At 42.4% G+C, this 17,735-nt stretch overlaps 1 protein-coding gene across 1 annotated transcript in view; it reads left to right on the plus strand.

Annotated features, from left to right (window-relative positions):
* The window catches only part of USH2A (usherin), an 868,259-nt gene extending 851,283 nt beyond the window's left edge, over positions 1-16,976 (plus strand). The window contains exons 68-72 of the mRNA XM_053607912.1: positions 3,824-4,000; positions 5,317-5,400; positions 9,121-9,365; positions 13,996-14,226; positions 16,741-16,976. Of these exons, the coding sequence (XP_053463887.1) occupies positions 3,824-4,000; positions 5,317-5,400; positions 9,121-9,365; positions 13,996-14,226; positions 16,741-16,830 (827 nt within the window). The 3' untranslated portion in view covers positions 16,831-16,976. The remainder of the gene's footprint in view (positions 1-3,823; positions 4,001-5,316; positions 5,401-9,120; positions 9,366-13,995; positions 14,227-16,740) is intronic.
* The last annotated feature ends 759 nt before the right edge of the window (positions 16,977-17,735 follow it).

Genomic DNA, 17,735 nt, shown 5'->3' on the forward strand with positions numbered 1-17,735 from the left:
CAAACAAAAACAAATTCCACTTCTCCACCAGTAACTGCTGGCCTCTCCTCTCCTAAAAACTCACAGCAAAGCTTTTCTAAACAATGATCTATACACCCTTTGCCTATTTTTTTTTCTCTTCTCACTTATTCTTTATCTTCCTGCTACTGGATGAAATCTTTTCCTAAGTTTGCCCTGACCTCTGTGCTGATACACCTGGGAGGCGTTTTTCCCCGGGAGTCACCTTCACTGACTCTGCAGTAGCATTCAGTGCAACTGAAACTTCAGTCCTTTTTTAAAAAGTGTTTTCTCTATTTATGATCTATGTGCAAAAGACTTAATAAAAAAATAAAAATAAATAAAAAAATAAAAAGTGTTTTCTCCTAATTTTAATGACACGACTCACCTGGTTTTCCTTCTACCTCTTTGGATATTCGTTCTTGGTCAGCTTTCTTGGCTGTTCTTCCACTAAGCAGGTTCTTCTAGTCTGAGTCCTAAACTTTCTTTCCCTCCTTCCCTATTCCTGCTTTTTCTTCTCCTTCCCTCTTTCCTCCTCCCTCTGTAGGTGAGTTCATCCACTCCAAGGCCAACATTTGAGGCTGACCCCAAGAGGTCACTTCTTTCAAATCCTCTGTTTTGAAACCTAGAACCTCACAGCCAGCCTCCTCACAGACACCTCCCTCTGGATTTCTCATTACCAGCATACAATGGACAGGCCCCGACCAGGACTGGAATCTTTCCCCTTAAAACTATGCCTCCTTCGGGTGGCTCCTGTGGCTCAGTCAGTAGGGCGCCGGCCCCATATATCAAGGGTGGCGGGTTCAAACCCCGCCCCGGGCCAAACTGCAACAAAAAATAGCCGGGTGTTGTGGCAGGTACCTATAGTCCCAGCTACTCAGGAGGCAGAGGCAAGAGAATTGCCTAAGCCCAAGAGCTGGAGGCTGCTGTGAGCTATGACGCCACAGCACTCTACCAAGGGGGACAAAGTGAGGCTCTGTCTCTAGGAAAAAAAAAATTAAAAAACTATGCCTCCTTCAGTCTTCATTTTCTCAGTTCTCATCGCCAGCACAGGGCCCAGTGTCATAGATTCCCAGTAAATGTTGTTTAATGAACGAGTGCACCTAAAACTTGGCATGTACATTGTTCCCCCCATTCATCAGTGTTCTGTGTCACTCAAACTATAAACAAAGCAAAATCTAATGACTGGTAATGTGCCATTTGATTTGGTAATCTCCTTCACAATGTAGCCATAAGCCAATTTGGCTAATTATTCCAGGTTTTTTGTTGTTGTTGTTGTTGTTGTTTTGTGGGTATTGGCCAGAAGGCCAAAGAACAACTGCAAGGTTTGTGGGTTAGAACCAATTTTCCTTTTAGTTGTGAAGCTTAGCCTTTGCCAATTTTTTTTTTTTCATATGCTGGAAGAACAAAGTGAACAGATTTAAGGTTTCATTCCTTTCTGTTCTTTCACATTAGAGAAGGGGCTGAAAGCTGCACCAGCGCTGAGGAAGAAAAGGTTCCCTTAATCCACTTCTGGGTCCACAGATACGGGAATCTACAAGAAATGCCTGACTGTAATATGGGTTTATAAATACCATTTATGCTGCTTTTAACTCACGACGCACATAGTGGGAGAAAGAAAATGTGGATCAGAGAATACAAACCAGAAGATAACGTAAAAATAGCGTTTGCAGTTTTATATAGATGGAGCACGTATTACCTCAGCAGTGGAGCTGGAGAGGCAAAACATGTTCAGTCTCCTCAGCCTGAATTATTCCTTTAGTGGAAGAGAGAGGTGAGGTGTAAATGTTTAACAGCTGGTCTTCTTGAGAGAAAAATGGCTGGATTTGAAGTTCTTGCCCATTTCCTTGGTGTAAATAGTCCCACTGTTACTGATTTCTAGTTATCAACATGACAGCACCGAATGAGTTGAGAAGAGATGGGTAGTCACTTATGGTACCATAAAATAATATTTCTATCATCAAGGGATGTAAGTAACCTCAAATGCATAGAAAATGGTAAGACGTAGTGAAATAGTGAAAATGTTACAGACTTTGAATATGTATTACCTTTGTTTTATTATAATTTAAGTTTATATACAAAAATTTAATTTGTCAGAAAGGCTGAGTTTAACAACTGTCTCACACAATTCCTGAATATTTAACTATCAGGATGAGCCAGCTTCAGCACATCCTGGGTGAGGCACAAAGTGAATTAGCTAATTATACTCCTTTAAATAAAAGTATACTGATGATAACGAAGCAGCCTGGGCTTTGGCGGCATTGAGCAGCTGTGAGTTCAGATCCTGGGTCTCCTACTACCAGCTATTGACATTGGGCAGGATGTTTGACCTCTCTGAACCTTACTTTCTTGACTGAAAAAATGAGGAGCCAATCTTTACAGATTGTCTTGAGGATGAAATAGATAAAACGTGTCAGATTCTAGGACCATAGTAGCTGTTCCCATATTCTCCGTCTTTGGGGCGTTACATAAACCCGTTATTTCTGATTATTTTGGTTGCTTACTCTTCTTCTTCAGGAAGGTCTCCAAATCCAAGAAGACAAGTAAGACTTCTATCTTTCTATTTTCTTACTATTTACAGATCTTCTCTCTATTTGTGCTGTGATGATATAGGAGAAACGTGGAAATCTGTTCAATTAACAAAATCATGAACAAATACCTTAGTGTATGCCTTTGCGATATAGGACAGGATTGGTGTTGGAAAAGCATAGAAACTTAAAGAGAGCTTGATAACTTGTTTTGGAATTTGCAGAATATTTTTTGTTACGGCTCTATGAAATGTCTTATTTTGAAAGATAAGAATCAAATATGTCTTTATGGGTGACTCCTATGATTACCAAGACATAATTATTATATCCAATTTATTCTCACCACTCTTTGAAAGCCGGTTTAGTTTATAGATGGATTTTCATGCTTTTACAAATATATTGATTATTTTAGAGAAAATGAAATCTCATGAAACAAACCCATTCTGACTTGGCAAGATGATATGGTATCCCTTCCATTGTTTCTACACAAATTATTCATTTAAGAGACGAGCCCCAGTTCAGGAATTGTGTTTTGTTTTAGCAAGGAATTCAAAATTCAAAAGGGAATATATCTGTGAAAATGCACACAAAGTTGCTTCTGTATCTGATATAATACTTAGGGAACTTGAACTTAAGTATATACTAATGCACCATGCTATTGATTGATTAGTCAGGGCAATGAATTATTATACTCCAATTGCTGTTTGCAAGGCTTTTTAACTATCTTAGAAAACAAACTAACCGTTCAAGAAAAAGCTTTAAAAATAAATGGATGGCAAAAGGACATAATTCACCATCTAAGCAGTTTGGTTTGGAGAAAAAAATACATTAACTTCATCTAGTCCTTGGGGCTTTGTAGCAATAAATATTGATTTGATATGAAAAATGGCTATCTTCTGTAGTTAATAGTGTTAAGGATACTTTACCTGTTAAAAGAGGGAAAATGCAACAAAATATGAGCTCCAGGGTTATGTCGGTGAGCAGATCCATTGTATGTTAATAGTTTTATTTATAAAACACCACTCTTTATTGATTTTTCTTCTTTATTTCTTTCTTTTTTTTTTTTTGGAAAGCAGGTGCAAAATTGCTGAGAAAGCATTTCACACATGTTCCCTTGGTTTTCTTTCCAACCCAATACCAGTTGTATTGTAGCATGGAGGAAAAAGTGAAGGGTTCCAGTAATGTCAGGATGTATTTATTTATTTATTGTTTTTGCTTGTATTTTAAAGGAAAAAAGCCACCCCTCCACCCCCCACAAAGAGATTGCCATTTTTAAAACTCATCCTTTCTCTCCCCAGTGCCTCAGTACCGAGCCCCCTTCTCAGTGGATGGCAATTTGTCTATGGTGTGTGTAAACTGGACTGGCACTTTCCTCCTGAACGGCCCGCTGAAGGAGTATGTGTTAACGGACGGAGGACAACGTGTGTACAGTGGCTTCGACACTATCCTCTACATACCCAGGACGGCAGACAAAAGTTAGTTTCCCACTCTTGTTTCTCGGGGGTGATAGGAGCTCTGTCCCCACTGTTACAAGATATTAAATCTGCAAGGCGCTCATTAAAATGTCTTGCTTGAAGTGGCCAGTTCTTGGGGAGAAGTTACTGCTCAGAAGAAGAAATAAGGATTTTTCTTTCTTTCCTGTTTATTGCCTGATGCATTGCAATTATAATGCAGTTCCAGGGGACAGCACTACTTCCAGGGGACTTGAGTGTCATCGTGAAGGAACAAGACCAGAGGAGAGTTGCAGTCACCAGAGAAATAGCACCCACATGTTCTCAATGAGTATCCTAAAATAAGGGAAAGTCTCTTAGAGACTTTCTTGATGTATCCCCAGCCTCCAGGCAGCCCTATCAGGCAGCGACCATCTCTGAGTCTTCAGGAGGCTGACTAAAGGGTTTCCTTAACTTGCCTCAGTAATTATTCCCTGAAAGAACAGCCCTTTGCCTTTAAGAATGCATTCCTTCTCCCTGATTTGTTACATGTCCTTTTTCTCTTTGTCTCATTTTTAAATTGAAATGAGAAGAAGTTTTACAAGATGCGGAGTATTTTCTAGTGAACAGCCTGCTCGTAGGACCCATAGATACTGCTTGGTTTTAAGCCACCTGAACTTACGCAATGAGTTCCTTAATGGATGTTTTGGTTTACTTGAAAATATGATTTATTTTGGCTGCAAGGTAGAGGTAAACCGTGAGCTCTAGGGCTGCATTTATTGTATGTGAAATGTAAGAACATTTTTACAATGATTCAGCTCCACATTTTCATGGCTGCAGTTCGTGGGCAGCGTGTTGGGATGGGAAGATGACCCACTGGTTGAAAGATGCTCATCCTTCCTCAGGCTGCTAACCAGCTGTGAGATCTTGCAAGAGTCACTTCCCTCAGGTTCCTGGCACTTGAAAGAGGAATTTAAACCCTGTGATTGCTAAGATACACTTTGAGCTCTCCTGCTCAGTAAGAAATTCCAGGTCACTTAGTAAGGCTTTAGACCATACACAGAGCAAGATACGCTTTGTGTGCTATGCTTTACTCCTCTGATGATCTCTTCCTTTGCCGTATACGCTCTGGTGTTCTTTAGCTCTATCACTTATGGAAATGTTATTGTTACACTAATTATAGCTTTGTTACTTGATAATTTTTTATTGGAAGCCAGCACAGTAGGTAAAATCTCACAGCTTCCTCTGGAATTGTATTTTCAAACATCTTCCTGGTAGGATGCGTTGCTCTTTTAGAAGTATGCCCCCTCCTTGTAGGTGTTGAAGGACTGAGTCATTTACCAGTTCTTCTTTTTGTGCAGCCTTCTTTTTTCAGGTCACCTGCACCACTGATGAAGGAAGTGTGAAGACACCATTGATCCAATATGATACCTCCGCGGGATTTGGTAAACATTTAATTCATATTATATTTGGTGTAGCACCTCTTCATTTTCCTCAAGAAACATGCATATGTTTGTTTATACTGTGCTAATGCATCAGCATAGACCACATGGAAGAAATTTTGCTAAGTGTTGTAAGAAATGTTTTAAAAAGTCCTCATGGAACTTACAGTAGGCAAGGAGTTGGATATACTCTTAAAATGCCAAATCATTGAATTATAAACATGGAGATGACTAGTGAGATTGGACTACATTCCTAACAACAAATCCTGTTAATAAAGACTTGAGTGACTTTAAAAAGTGATCTATAGAGGAATTCAGAGGAGAGAGAGATCCAAGGATGGGAGAAATTACTCAGCCAATTCATGCTGATCACAAGGAATGTAATATTCTAGATGGCAGAGCCTAAAATGGTAAATTTGAAAAGTTTTTGTCTTGTGTGTTCCATAAAAGATTATGATTGTTTATACCAACTAATTTAACTAAAGAGATTAAATTTTAATTTTTATATTTTTCAGTTTTCTTTTTCGAGACACAGTCTTACTCTGTTGCTCCAGGCTGGAGTACTGTAGTGTCATACCTCACAGCAACTTCAAAATCCTAGGCTCAACGGATGCGCTTGCCACCGTCTCCTGAGTAGCTGGGACTACAGGTGCCCACCACCATGCCCAGCCAGTTTTTCTGTTTTTAGTAGAGATTGGGTCTCATTCTTTTTCAGGCTGATCTTCAACTCCTGAGCTCCAGCAATCCACCTGCCTTGGCCTCCCAGAGTGCTAGGATTACAGGCAGAAGCCAACACACCCAGCCTAAAATTTTATTCTTAAGCAACATCTTTTTGAGTTCTACCAATAATCTTTGAATCTGACATTTGTGATGCTTTATAATTTCAAAATAGGAATTAGAAAAATGCCAAATCTTTTCCATTAAAACAAACTTGAGATTGATACCCTATCTTAAACTCCAGTGATGAATGCTGTATCATATTTGCAGGTATATATAGGATGTTTTTAAATAACTATGTTGTTAATAACAGATTTCTGAAGTGCAAATAAACATACCTATTTGTTATCAAGAATAGGTTCAATCTATAAAAATAGTAAAATATTCTTCTATGTTTTCAAATCTTAGGTGTTTGCATGCCATATAAAATTCCTTGCAACATCTAACACAATTTCTCCTGCATCATCCATATCTCACTTGATATGGTAGCCTTAGTGGGCTGGAACAGATATCATTTGATATTCTTTTAGAAAAGCTGATGTTTCTGCAAGTGGACAAATGGAAGTCTGAGGAACACAGGAATTTATCAAGGAATGTTCTGCAAGGTTGCTGCTGAGGCAAGAACTTGAATATTTTTTTGTATAGATCCTGCCCCAGGACGTTTTCTGCAGCAGTGGTTCTCCAATTTAAGTATGCGCTAGAGGCACCTCAGTGTGCTTGTTTATTGTAGGTTCCCAAGCCTTGCAGAGAATCAGACTCAGAGTGGCCCAGGACGCTGTTCTTTAAATAATTCCTGCCCAGTAATTCTGATGTAAGTCCCCAGGGCCACACATTGAGTACTATCACAAAATCAAGGTTATTCTACCTTCTAAAGCAAATCTAATCTAGTCTTCTTCGCCGAAGGGAAGTATGCTATTCCTGGAGGCAGATGATCAACAGAGAGCGATTTGCTCTTGCCCTGGCCCTGGGTTAGATTCTTCTTTGGATCTGAGGCTCAGCCACAGGAGTCCTCTGCTGGGAGACCTCCCGTGTGATGTCTAGGTGGAGTCCCTTAGAGTGAAAGGGTGCTTTGAAAAGAAAAAAGGGAAGGGATAAAGGGCCACCATTCTGATTTCAAGCTCTTCAAAAAAGTCAGGACAAATCTCCAGTTGGCTCATGAATACGAATTGAGGTTTGCGCTGGATATCTGGAGGCTGGGCTTTGGGCAGAGTGAGGAAAAGAACTCTGAGGACTGTGCATGAACATTATCACAGATTCCAAGATGTGCAGCCCGAGTAATATCCGTAATCAGTTCTAATTATTATGATGTAACTTTTAAAATGCTCTTGTTCCTTGCCTGAAGGCAGCCTTCAAGCAGGAAGGTGGCAGATACCTCATTTTCCTCTGACTGTTACTAGGGCTTTTTCCCTTTTGAGGCTGCCCTGGAGCAGGCTGCCTTCCATTCCCTTGCGTCCATCTGAACAGGGGCCCACTGGGCCGGTCAGATCAGTTTCTGAAGTTACAACTGCAGAGCTATTTCCTCTCTGTGCCCCACACAAAGGAAACATTCTTTCTGTGTATAACCAAGGCCTGTTTGTTTTTACTCACACAACATACATTTGTTCCTAATTAGGGGAATTTTGTCCTGCTGGAGCTTGATTCCAGTTTGACTCCAACCCTTCATTTTAGAGACAGGTATGCAAAGGCCAGAAAGTCAATCACAGAGTTGATCAGAAGCAGAGCAGGGCTGACAAACTAGTATGTATCCTCTCCTGAAGTTCAAGGTTTAGTTGTAGTCACTGTCTCTCCCTCCGTTGCGTATTCTGAACTCTTAAATCTTCTGAGACTGTGAGAGTGAAGAACCAGGCAGGCCTGCAAAATCCTGAGGGCTGAGAAGGGGGAAGTGTGTCCAGTGAGGGAGTGGGCATTTGCCTCTGTGTCTGTTTGTCCTTCTGCTTCTGGCCCATAAATACGTTAGATGAGCAGCCTCACAGCTCCACATTGGCCTATGGGGAGGTGCCTGGGATTCACAGGCTTCTATGCTGACCCCAGCAAGTGCCAGGCGGGGCTGACCTCTGAGGCCCTATGTTGCTGAGCTTTGTAGGCTGCTATAGGAGTCCCCTGCCCTAGGCTGTCATGCAGTGGTCCCTGTCATTGCCTCTTATTGGCCTCAGCTCATTCCAGCTTTGCCCACATCCACAAGTCTTGCTAATGCTGCACAATCTACACCTTTGCAAAGTCCTAAACTGAGGGCCTGGCGCAGGGTAACTGCTTATTAAATGGGAACCACTTTGGCCTCTTGTGCAGAGACTCGCATCAGCTGAACTCTCAGCTCAGGAGCAGAAAGCAAAGATAAGCATCCCATCACGGAAAGATTTCCCCCAGGGGAAGCTCTCAGTGCACTGGAGAGACGGTTTTCAGGACTAATGCTATTCAACAGAGAATGTGAGGGGCAAGAAACATAAAGGCGTCATGGTAGCAAACACAGGCTGTTAATGTTACAACGGAAAATGGAATCTGATTATCTCAAAATCCAGTTTGCACAAAACTTCAGGAATGGGGCTGTTGCATGAAGTGAGGAAATGTGAGACCTCCACAGCAGTGAGTTTGTATGTTACTGGGGCGGTATCAGTATAGGCCTCCGTCCTTCATGAGCCCACTGCTCCAGAAGGGACTTAGCTCCCAGGGCACACAGCCACGAAACGGGCAACTCTCAAGGTTACGTCAGTAGCCCCTTTCAAAAATTGCTCTCCCCTCAGTCTTTCCTAGGGACTTGCCAGAGCAGGGTGATTTCCAGCCAGCACAGCACAGCCGGGAGTGCCAGCAAGGTCTCTTGCTGTAAGCGTCTTGTTCAACCCCCCACCACCAGCCCACCAATCCACTGAGCAATCACCCCAGCCTGCACACAAGTCACACCAGCACCACACGAGACAAACTGCTTTTCACTTCTCTCTAATTTACCTTCAAATAACAGCCAGAATTGCCTTGTGTGGTAACATTTCCCTTTTCTTTCCCTGGGTTTTGCAGGCTTGGTGCTGACAACTCCTGGAGAAAAGAAGGGACCAAGGAGCAAAAGCACAGAGTTCTACAATGAGCTGTGGTTCATAGTGTTAATGGCGGTGCTGGGCTTGATCTTATTGGCCATTTTTCTGTCCCTGACACTACAAAGAAAAATCCACAAAGAACCATTTATCAGAGAGAGACCTCCCTTGGTGCCTCTCCAGAAGAGGATGTCTCCACTGAATGTCTACCCGCCAGGGGAAAGCCATCTGGTATGTGTGTGATGCTGTAACCCCACTTCACTGTCACTGGACCAGAACACTTGTTATTCTTTAGGGGGAAACGTTTCCACAGCCCAAGCTGTGTCTGACTAGACGTGGGGCCCTAGGGAGGCTAGCCCTAGCTCTCTCGACTTTGGCTGCACGTTGGAATCACCTGGGAAGCTTTAAAAACTACCAGTGCCTCAACTTCACCCCCAGAAATTCTGATTTCATTCTTCTTGGGTGGAGCCCAAGGATTGGTAATCTTTTTTTCACTCCAAAAATGATTTGAATGTGTAATGTGGGATGAGTATTTCTGCCCCCCAGTTGTAAGTCAGGGCATGGCGGAAAAGGGATGTGTATTGAAATCACCTAGAGAATGGATAGCTTATATTACTGTGTGATTAAAAAGGGATAGGCAGGTAGGAAAGGGCTGAAGTGTTGGCAGTGCTTGGTCTGTCCCCTGGTCCTGACATTCCGTGCTGCTGGGGATGGACAGCTTCTCAGAGCTCTGGACCACCCACTTCTCAGATAGGAGGTCAGTAGGTCAGCAAAGGTCTTGGGGGGAGGCCCCACCAAGTGCTGATGCAGGAGTGGGTTGCACAGAGCTCACTGAAGGGGTAAAAGGTGACAGGATGTCATGGAGCACTCCACTGTGGGCTGTGCCTACCCCAGGAAGGTAAGGCTGAGTTCTCTAATCCTCACCCAGTGCCAGTCTGCTCCCTACACTGTGTGCCCACCGAGCTATACCCCCAAAGGGCTGGACACCTTTGTCCAGTGTCCACAAGGTTCTGTTGGGGCTAGTGACTACCCCGTGCAGAAGCAAAATCAAGCACAGAAACCTGGTCAAACTGCTTACTATCAACGTTCTAGAAAACAAATGTGTACAGGGCATCATCGCCTGCCCTCCAGACACTTTGCTTTTCTAGGACACAGGACGAATGAGCAATGGTTTAGACTCTGACAAACCTGGACCAGACCAAGTTGCAGAAGTGTTGGTTAGCAAGGGAACTGGACCCTCTGAGGCCACGCTTTGAGGTTAGCGCAGGAAGCAGCCAGGGAAAGATGTCGTGGCTGGGGAGGAGCAGAGAAGGCGATGCCTGCCCAGGCCTGGGCTCTCTCTCCATCACACCTCAGCCCACACCGTCCCTCACTCACCGTTCTCCAAGCCTCCTTCCTCCTGAGACTATGAGACAAGCTTCTACCGCAGGGCTGCTGGCGCTACTGTTCGTTGGGGGCTGTGGGGGCTCACACCCTGGCTTCCTTCAGGTCTCTGGACACATGTCACCTCCCAGTCCATGCTCTATGTAAAATTCTTTAGCTCCTTAACCCACCTGTTTCCTTTTCCGTAACACTGATCCCTGCATGACACTAAATCAGGTATGTTTATTTATTTGTTTGTTTGTAAGACAGAATCTCATTCTGTCTCCCTGGATAGAGTGTCGTGGCATCATAGCTCACAGCAACCTCAAACACTTGGGCTCAAGCATTCCTCTTGCCTCAGCTGGGGCACCACCATGCCTGGCTAAGTTTTCTATTTTTATTAGAGATGGGTCTCACTCTTGGCTCAGGCTGGTCTTGAACTCCTGAGCTTAGGTCCAGCTGTCTCGGCCTTCCAGAATGCTATGATTACAGGTGTGAGCCACCATGCTGGGCCAAAATCAGATATGTTTGAATGTAAGCTTCCATGGTCAAGGATTTTGTGGGCCATTTACTATTGTGTGTGCCCTAGCACCCAGAAGAGTGGCTGATGTATAATGGACACTGCAAAGATATTTGTTGAGTGAATGAATGTTAAGTAGTTGGTGCAAATCACTGGCCATTTACTCCTCTCTTTCTCTCTTTTTTTTAATAGAGTCTCATTCAGTCACCATGGGTAGAGTGCCATGGCATCATAGCTCATAGCAACCTCAAACTCTAGGGTGATCCTCTTGCCAGAGTGGGGACCATAGGTGTGCACCACCATGCCTAGCTAATTTTTCTACCTTCAGTAGAGACGGTGTCTCACTCTGGCTTAGGCTGGTCTTGAACTCCTCAGCTTAAACAATCAACCCAGCTCAGCCTCCTCAGTGCCAGAATTACAGTCATGAGCCACTGTGCCTGGCCATTGCTCCATCCTGTTCAGTGAACAGTCATTAGGAGATGCTCATTGAGGAGACCTTGTCATTAGACAAAGGATGTACCACTGCTGGAAGGAAGTGTAGGAGAATGAAAAGGGGAGTAGACATCTGCCGAGCCCCGGGGATTGGCTAAATCAACCCTGGGGCCTCCTGGTGCATGGGGAAGTAGAAGGGAAGCCTCTGAGACGGCTGGCCACATCTACCTACAGCTTAGTCACATACTAGTAGAGTCCAGAACTCATTTCAGGGATAAGTTGTTCTGCCCTTGAACCCCTTCCCCTAGGAAGGCCACCTGCAGCAAAATCCTCCATAAGGAGAGATTCTATCTTCTTGCTTTGTTAACTTAACTACCAAGCGACACTCACGTCATTCCTATGGGATGCTATGTTATTAAGTGAGTCTTGTTAGGCTTTGTCTTGTCAAAGCAAGGACCATGTATGTATAATATTACCTGCACCAGCATCATGTAGTGGCAGGACTTTAAGTTCTGAGGAAAGAACCCAAGAATCTGCTATATAAATCACCTCAAAGAGTTGTAGCTCAGTAAAATTTGACAACAGCTGACCGTGAATGAAAAATATAGCACAAATCTGTGAGCGGTGTGTCTTGTTCAATAACCAATAAAAATTGTGTGTGTGTGGCTGGGCCGCGGGTGCTGAATAGACCTCACAGCACTGACAGGAACATGTAAACTACCTCTGGGGACCAGTACAGGCTTCAGTGGGGGCAAGCAGACAAGAGAATCGAAACCTTGTTCCCGCACATGCTGGAGTGGTGGGACTGGCGGGCAGCCAAGGGCCCTGGGCTCCTGGAACTGGCTCGCCTTCAGCAGGGAGGCTGCTCGTTACAGGCCTGTGGAGTGAGCAGAAGTGAAATCTGGGGTGCGCCAGGCACTGGCCAGTATTACTCCCCGGGTCCTGTTGAATCATAATTTAATCCTAGCCACATGACAAAATATACTTGCAAGTAAGTCTTCTTATGTTGCTTTTTAAAAATATTTTTGGACCAAACTCCTCTCACAAAGTTGGAGACCATGAGAGAAAATTATTGCAGTTTAGCCCAGTTAAAGGGAATACGATTAGCATTCATAGAGAAAAATGCAGCATCAGTGTTGGTAACCATTGGCTCCTTTTTATTCAGAGCTAAGAAAAAGAATCCTAACAGGAACAAGCTGGATTCCCTACTCAGCTTCCCGGGTTTGTCAATGAGATATACCCCAGCAACACCCTCACGCTTCTCCCCCTCATCTGAAAAACCACCCCTGCCCTCTGAACAGGTTGGTGTCCTTTGAACATCAGAGTCAAACTGGCAAAAGGACTTTAGGCTGCACTCTGAACAGAGAAAAATAGGAAGAAGTACCAGGGAATGAGAAAGTTTTTTGTATTTCATTAACATTTTCCAAGGTCATATAGTACGGGTACAAGGTACAACTAAGTTCAAGTGCAGGTTTTACTTATAATTTACTTTGTGGTTTGAAAATCCTTTCATTCTGTATAGTACTAAACAAATACGACCACTGATATTTGCCTTAGACATTAGTCAATTAATTTCCACTCACCATGTGGCTTTAATCACGAAACCCTATTACATTTATACGTATATATGTGTATATGATTAAAATACAGGTATGATTGTGTTATAGTTGGAGAAGCACAAAGAATGTTTAACATTTAAACATGTTCCAAATGTGACCTGATGCCCCCATTTGTTCTCAGTTTGACTCTGTGGCTGATATATCTGATGTGTCAAGCAGTGTCACCCTAAAAAGTTACACCATGCACTTTGAGGTACCTCTGTGTGTTGCATGCATGGTCTTCTGCATGGTGTGTTGACTGCTCAGTGAAACTTGGGGACATTTCATCAATCCAAACAGCTAAGTCAGAACCCCCATATGTTCAGAGAAGCTAGATTTTATCTTATGGCACATTCCAGGTCCTATTCATGGAATGACTTTGTCTCTCTGATATTAATGTTAACATGACACCTGGTCTATTTTGGAGGTTGGAATCCCATGACAATGAAAACATGGAATGGGAAAAAGAGAGGGAGGAGTCGATTTCCCCACACAAATCCAGGATGTTTAACATTGAATTCCAACTGCTCACATAGTGGGCAGCCATGAGGGAACGTTTCAGCTTGGCTGTGGGCAAAGGGGTGGGCTCAAAAGGGAGGCTCTGTGCTGATGGCATGGAGAGATCACCTTGTAAACACCCCCTCCATCCTCCTCGCCCCACTGCTTGCAAAGCAGCAAGCCCTTGCCCCACAAGGAACAATGCCGGAAGCTCCAAGGCATGAGGTCCTTGGATGCTAAGGACACTAGCATCTCACTCACGTAATTAGCTTATTATCCTTACGAAGAAGCCAAAGGGCGCAGTGTCCTCAATGATCACAGCTGCTAGTTCTGTAGGCAGTTCTGGAGACAGCTGTTCCCTTCACTGACAGCATGAGAGACGCTGCTGTCTATCAGGTTTGAAGCCCATTTTCTTTACATCATGAATTACCAATAGCAACTATCTTTTCAGGGATTAGCCGATACCAAAATTCCTCGGTCTGGGACACCTGTGAATGTCAGGAATCTTCGGAGCACCCGGAGCCTGTCTGTGCTGCGAATCCCGAGTCAAAGCCAAATCAGCCAGGCCTACCCCCGGAGCCCCGTCCACCGCAGCGTCAGCCAGCTCGTGGACATTCAAGACAAGAAAGTCCTGATGGATGACTCCCTCTGGGAAACCATCATGGGCCACAGCAGCGGACTGGTGAGTTGGTTTCCTCAGCCAGAGCCTTTGCCAAGCATTCCAGAACGTTGGTAAAGAGATGGCCCACAGCTTCCTGCGCTTCGCTGAATGCCTCCTACAGCACTCTGAGCTCTTACCCAGTTTTGTAGTAACCAACATGTACCCATTGTTTGGTAAGCAGGGTAGAAACTTTGTCTTGTTCTTCTAGTACACAACAGACTCTCAAAAAATAAATACACGAATATGCTAAGAGAGACAAACAGGTTATACTTCATTAATTTGGGGTAGAAAATAACTGGAAAACATCGGAAGTGGCCTAAAACAAGGCATAAAGTAAAATACCTGCTTTACTAAAAAAACGAGGTACATCATTTTTTCTGGATTATTGCTAAAGGAGAAAAGAGTCTTTTCTTCTGACATTAAAATGGTACCTTCCGAAAAACAAAAAGTCACAATCAATGAGGGTGTTACTGTTTATAGGCTTCATCTTTCTTAATTTCCAGTGGGTAAAAGCAATCGACTCTTCGAAAGGCAACCTCATCGTTATGCTATATTTGTTACCAGACAGCTAGTGGCTGAAATGACTAAAATGCTAGAATTTGCACCAACCATCAGACTTAATTGTGCTAACAACCTAGACGCCTGCTTAGTGCCTTTGGGCTGGTTAGGTGATAAGCAGATAGCGGGCTAAGAGCTACTTTTCTGGGGCAGAATTATTCACCTCGATTTCTCTTAACCATCTTCTTCTTTTGGATTCTCACTCATCTTTCTCTTACTTTACCTTCACTTAGAGGTGACCTCCATAAAGCTGTTCTTGATTAATAGCAAATAATAAAAGGAGTTCCCTAGTTCCAGAGTCCCTATCACCATTTTGCTTGTTCAAAATGATGTTATATATGTAGAATATGGCTGGCTGCAGTGGCTCACGCCTGTAATCCTGACACTCTGGGAGGCCAAGGCAGGTGGATTGCTTGAACTCATGAGTTGGAGCAAAAGTGAGACCCCCATCTCTACTAAAAATAGAAAAAAATGAGGCAAGAGGATTGCTTGACCCCAAGAGTTGGAAGTTGCTATGAGCTATGCTGCCACAGCACTCTACCCTGGGAGATAACTTGAGACTGTCTCAAAAAAAAAAAAAAAATATATATATATATATATATTATATATATATACACACACACATACATATACATATGTATTATAATTATATGTAATATGCATTTTTAAATCATAGGCCTGTTGATATTGTAACTATTTAATTCTATGATTCCAGTCTAGACCTAAAGTTTCTGAAACAAAGAACTACTAATAATCATTTTTGAAATGCAGAACAACAATTTCAATATATTTAACAGAATGCATTGATCTTAGCTGGAAGTGGTGGCAACGTACTATAGTCCCAGTTACTGGGAGGCCAGGCTGGGCTTAGGAGTTAGAGGTTGCAGCGATCTATGATCACACCACTGCCCTCCAGCCTGATGACAGAGCAAGACCCTATCTCAAAAAAGCAAAAACAAAAACAAAAAAATATCAGTTACAAGAAAAGAGGTCATGGATGAATTATTTCACCTAATCTTCACAAACCCAAGAAGTCAGTTGCTATTATCATCCTTATTTTTATAAAATGTACTGAGGTTTACAGAGATCAGTAATTTATCCAATGACATGTGGGTAGTGAATAATCTTTTCATGGAATTGGAATCTTAAAAACATCATCTGATTACAGAGCTCCCATCTGTAACTATTATACTGTGGTTATTGTCGCTTATGTTTTATAGTACTAGCAATGGGCAATGTGCAAAGTTTGAAACCTTTTGAAAGTGCCACTACTTAGCTCTCCTTAATATAATGTACATTACTAACCCTATTTAATAAATACAAATCCAAGAATGATAAGCAACAGATCATAAACAGCTTACAATCTGGCTCTTTTACTTTTTGAAGCAAATCTTAAAAAGTATATGTACGTCTAAGCTCTTTTTTTTTTTGAGACAGAGTCTCATTTTGTCGCTCTCAGTAGAATGCTTTGTTATCATAGCTTACAGCAACTTTACACCCGTGGGTTCAAGCGAATTCTCTTGCTTCAGCCTCCTGAGTATCTGGAACTACAAGTGCCTGACACAATGCCTGGCTATTTTTAGAGATGGGGGTCTCGCTCTTGCTCAGGCTGCTCTCAAACCTATAAACTCAGGCATTGTGTAATCCCAGCACCTCAGCCTCCCACAGTGCTGGGATTACAGGCCTGAGCCACCTCACTGGTTTATAAGCTCTCCACTTTAAAGATAAGTAAACTAAGGGTTAGGAAGGTTGAGATATGGCAAAATAAAAACTCGAATCACATATATTTTGGGGTTAGTCTATAGTTTGTGCTCATATGTGATGTTTTCAATAGGGTAAATTTAAATAACACCTTACAGTGCTGAGCATAGCATGTCAAGCCTCTAATACTTAGTTTTTACATTAATAGAATTATCAACTGATAAAGTGCCATTGATAGCAACTGTTATTACCAATGATGACTGGCTTATTTTTCAGTATGTGGATGAAGAGGACCTGATGAATGCTATCAAGGGTTTCAGCTCCGTAACCAAAGAACACACCACTTTCACTGATACCCACCTGTAATGGATGGAAACCTCGAAGATGTAACCCTGGACTGCAGGCTCTGCTCCCCATTCCTCCTTAGTTATCACTGACATAAAAATGCTGAAAAGCCATTGTCTGCTATAATCCTTTAAAGCAATGAGGGTTGTGTTTGCAACAGTTCCTTCCTAATAGAGACCTAAGAAATGTTATTTTTCTGGTGGCCTGAAATGAGGGATAATACTCAATACGAAAATACTTGTTTTGTTCTTATTTTTTGGAGGATAAAGAAGCATGTAATTTTCATTTGGCTGTATTTGGCAGTGATGCCACTGGCTAAATGAATAATCAGTGGCAATTTCAAGATGGTCTCCAGTTGTTAGAAGTAATGAGAAGTCAGTCACTGGTTTAAAAACTAAGCAATTCTATGGAAAGAACATCACTGCTGTTTTTATCCTCTATGCCCATCAGGGTTGACACAATCTTGTAAGGAACAGCTATTTTAATAATAATCATGGCTGTGAAACGAAATCCTAATTTCAGGGCATGTTGAATCAGAGAAAAACAAACTGCACTGGATCTACATGCTTAGCTGAAGATTCTGTTTAATTACAATATTTATGGTTAAATATTCACTAAACCTTTTGCTAGAACACCATGTAACTTACATGCAAATGTCTCTGTTCTTGCATTGATAAATCTTCTGAAAATCTGAGTAAATACTCATACATTTCAAAAAGAAAAGTTGTTTCAATAAAACACTACTACTTGAACCAATGTTTTTACTTCACATATTTGACACGGTTTTGGAATTCCATTTAGTACTTTTCATGAAAGTCTGTCAATTTATTGAATACCAGGGAATATTGCCATCTTCAGCCTAGCACATTTCAAATGGAGATTACTGTTTTCTTTGTGATACTTAGCCTACATGAAATTTAAAAAGG

The sequence above is a fragment of the Nycticebus coucang genome, chromosome 10, assembly GCF_027406575.1.
Source record: "Nycticebus coucang isolate mNycCou1 chromosome 10, mNycCou1.pri, whole genome shotgun sequence".
NCBI lineage: Eukaryota > Metazoa > Chordata > Mammalia > Primates > Lorisidae > Nycticebus > Nycticebus coucang.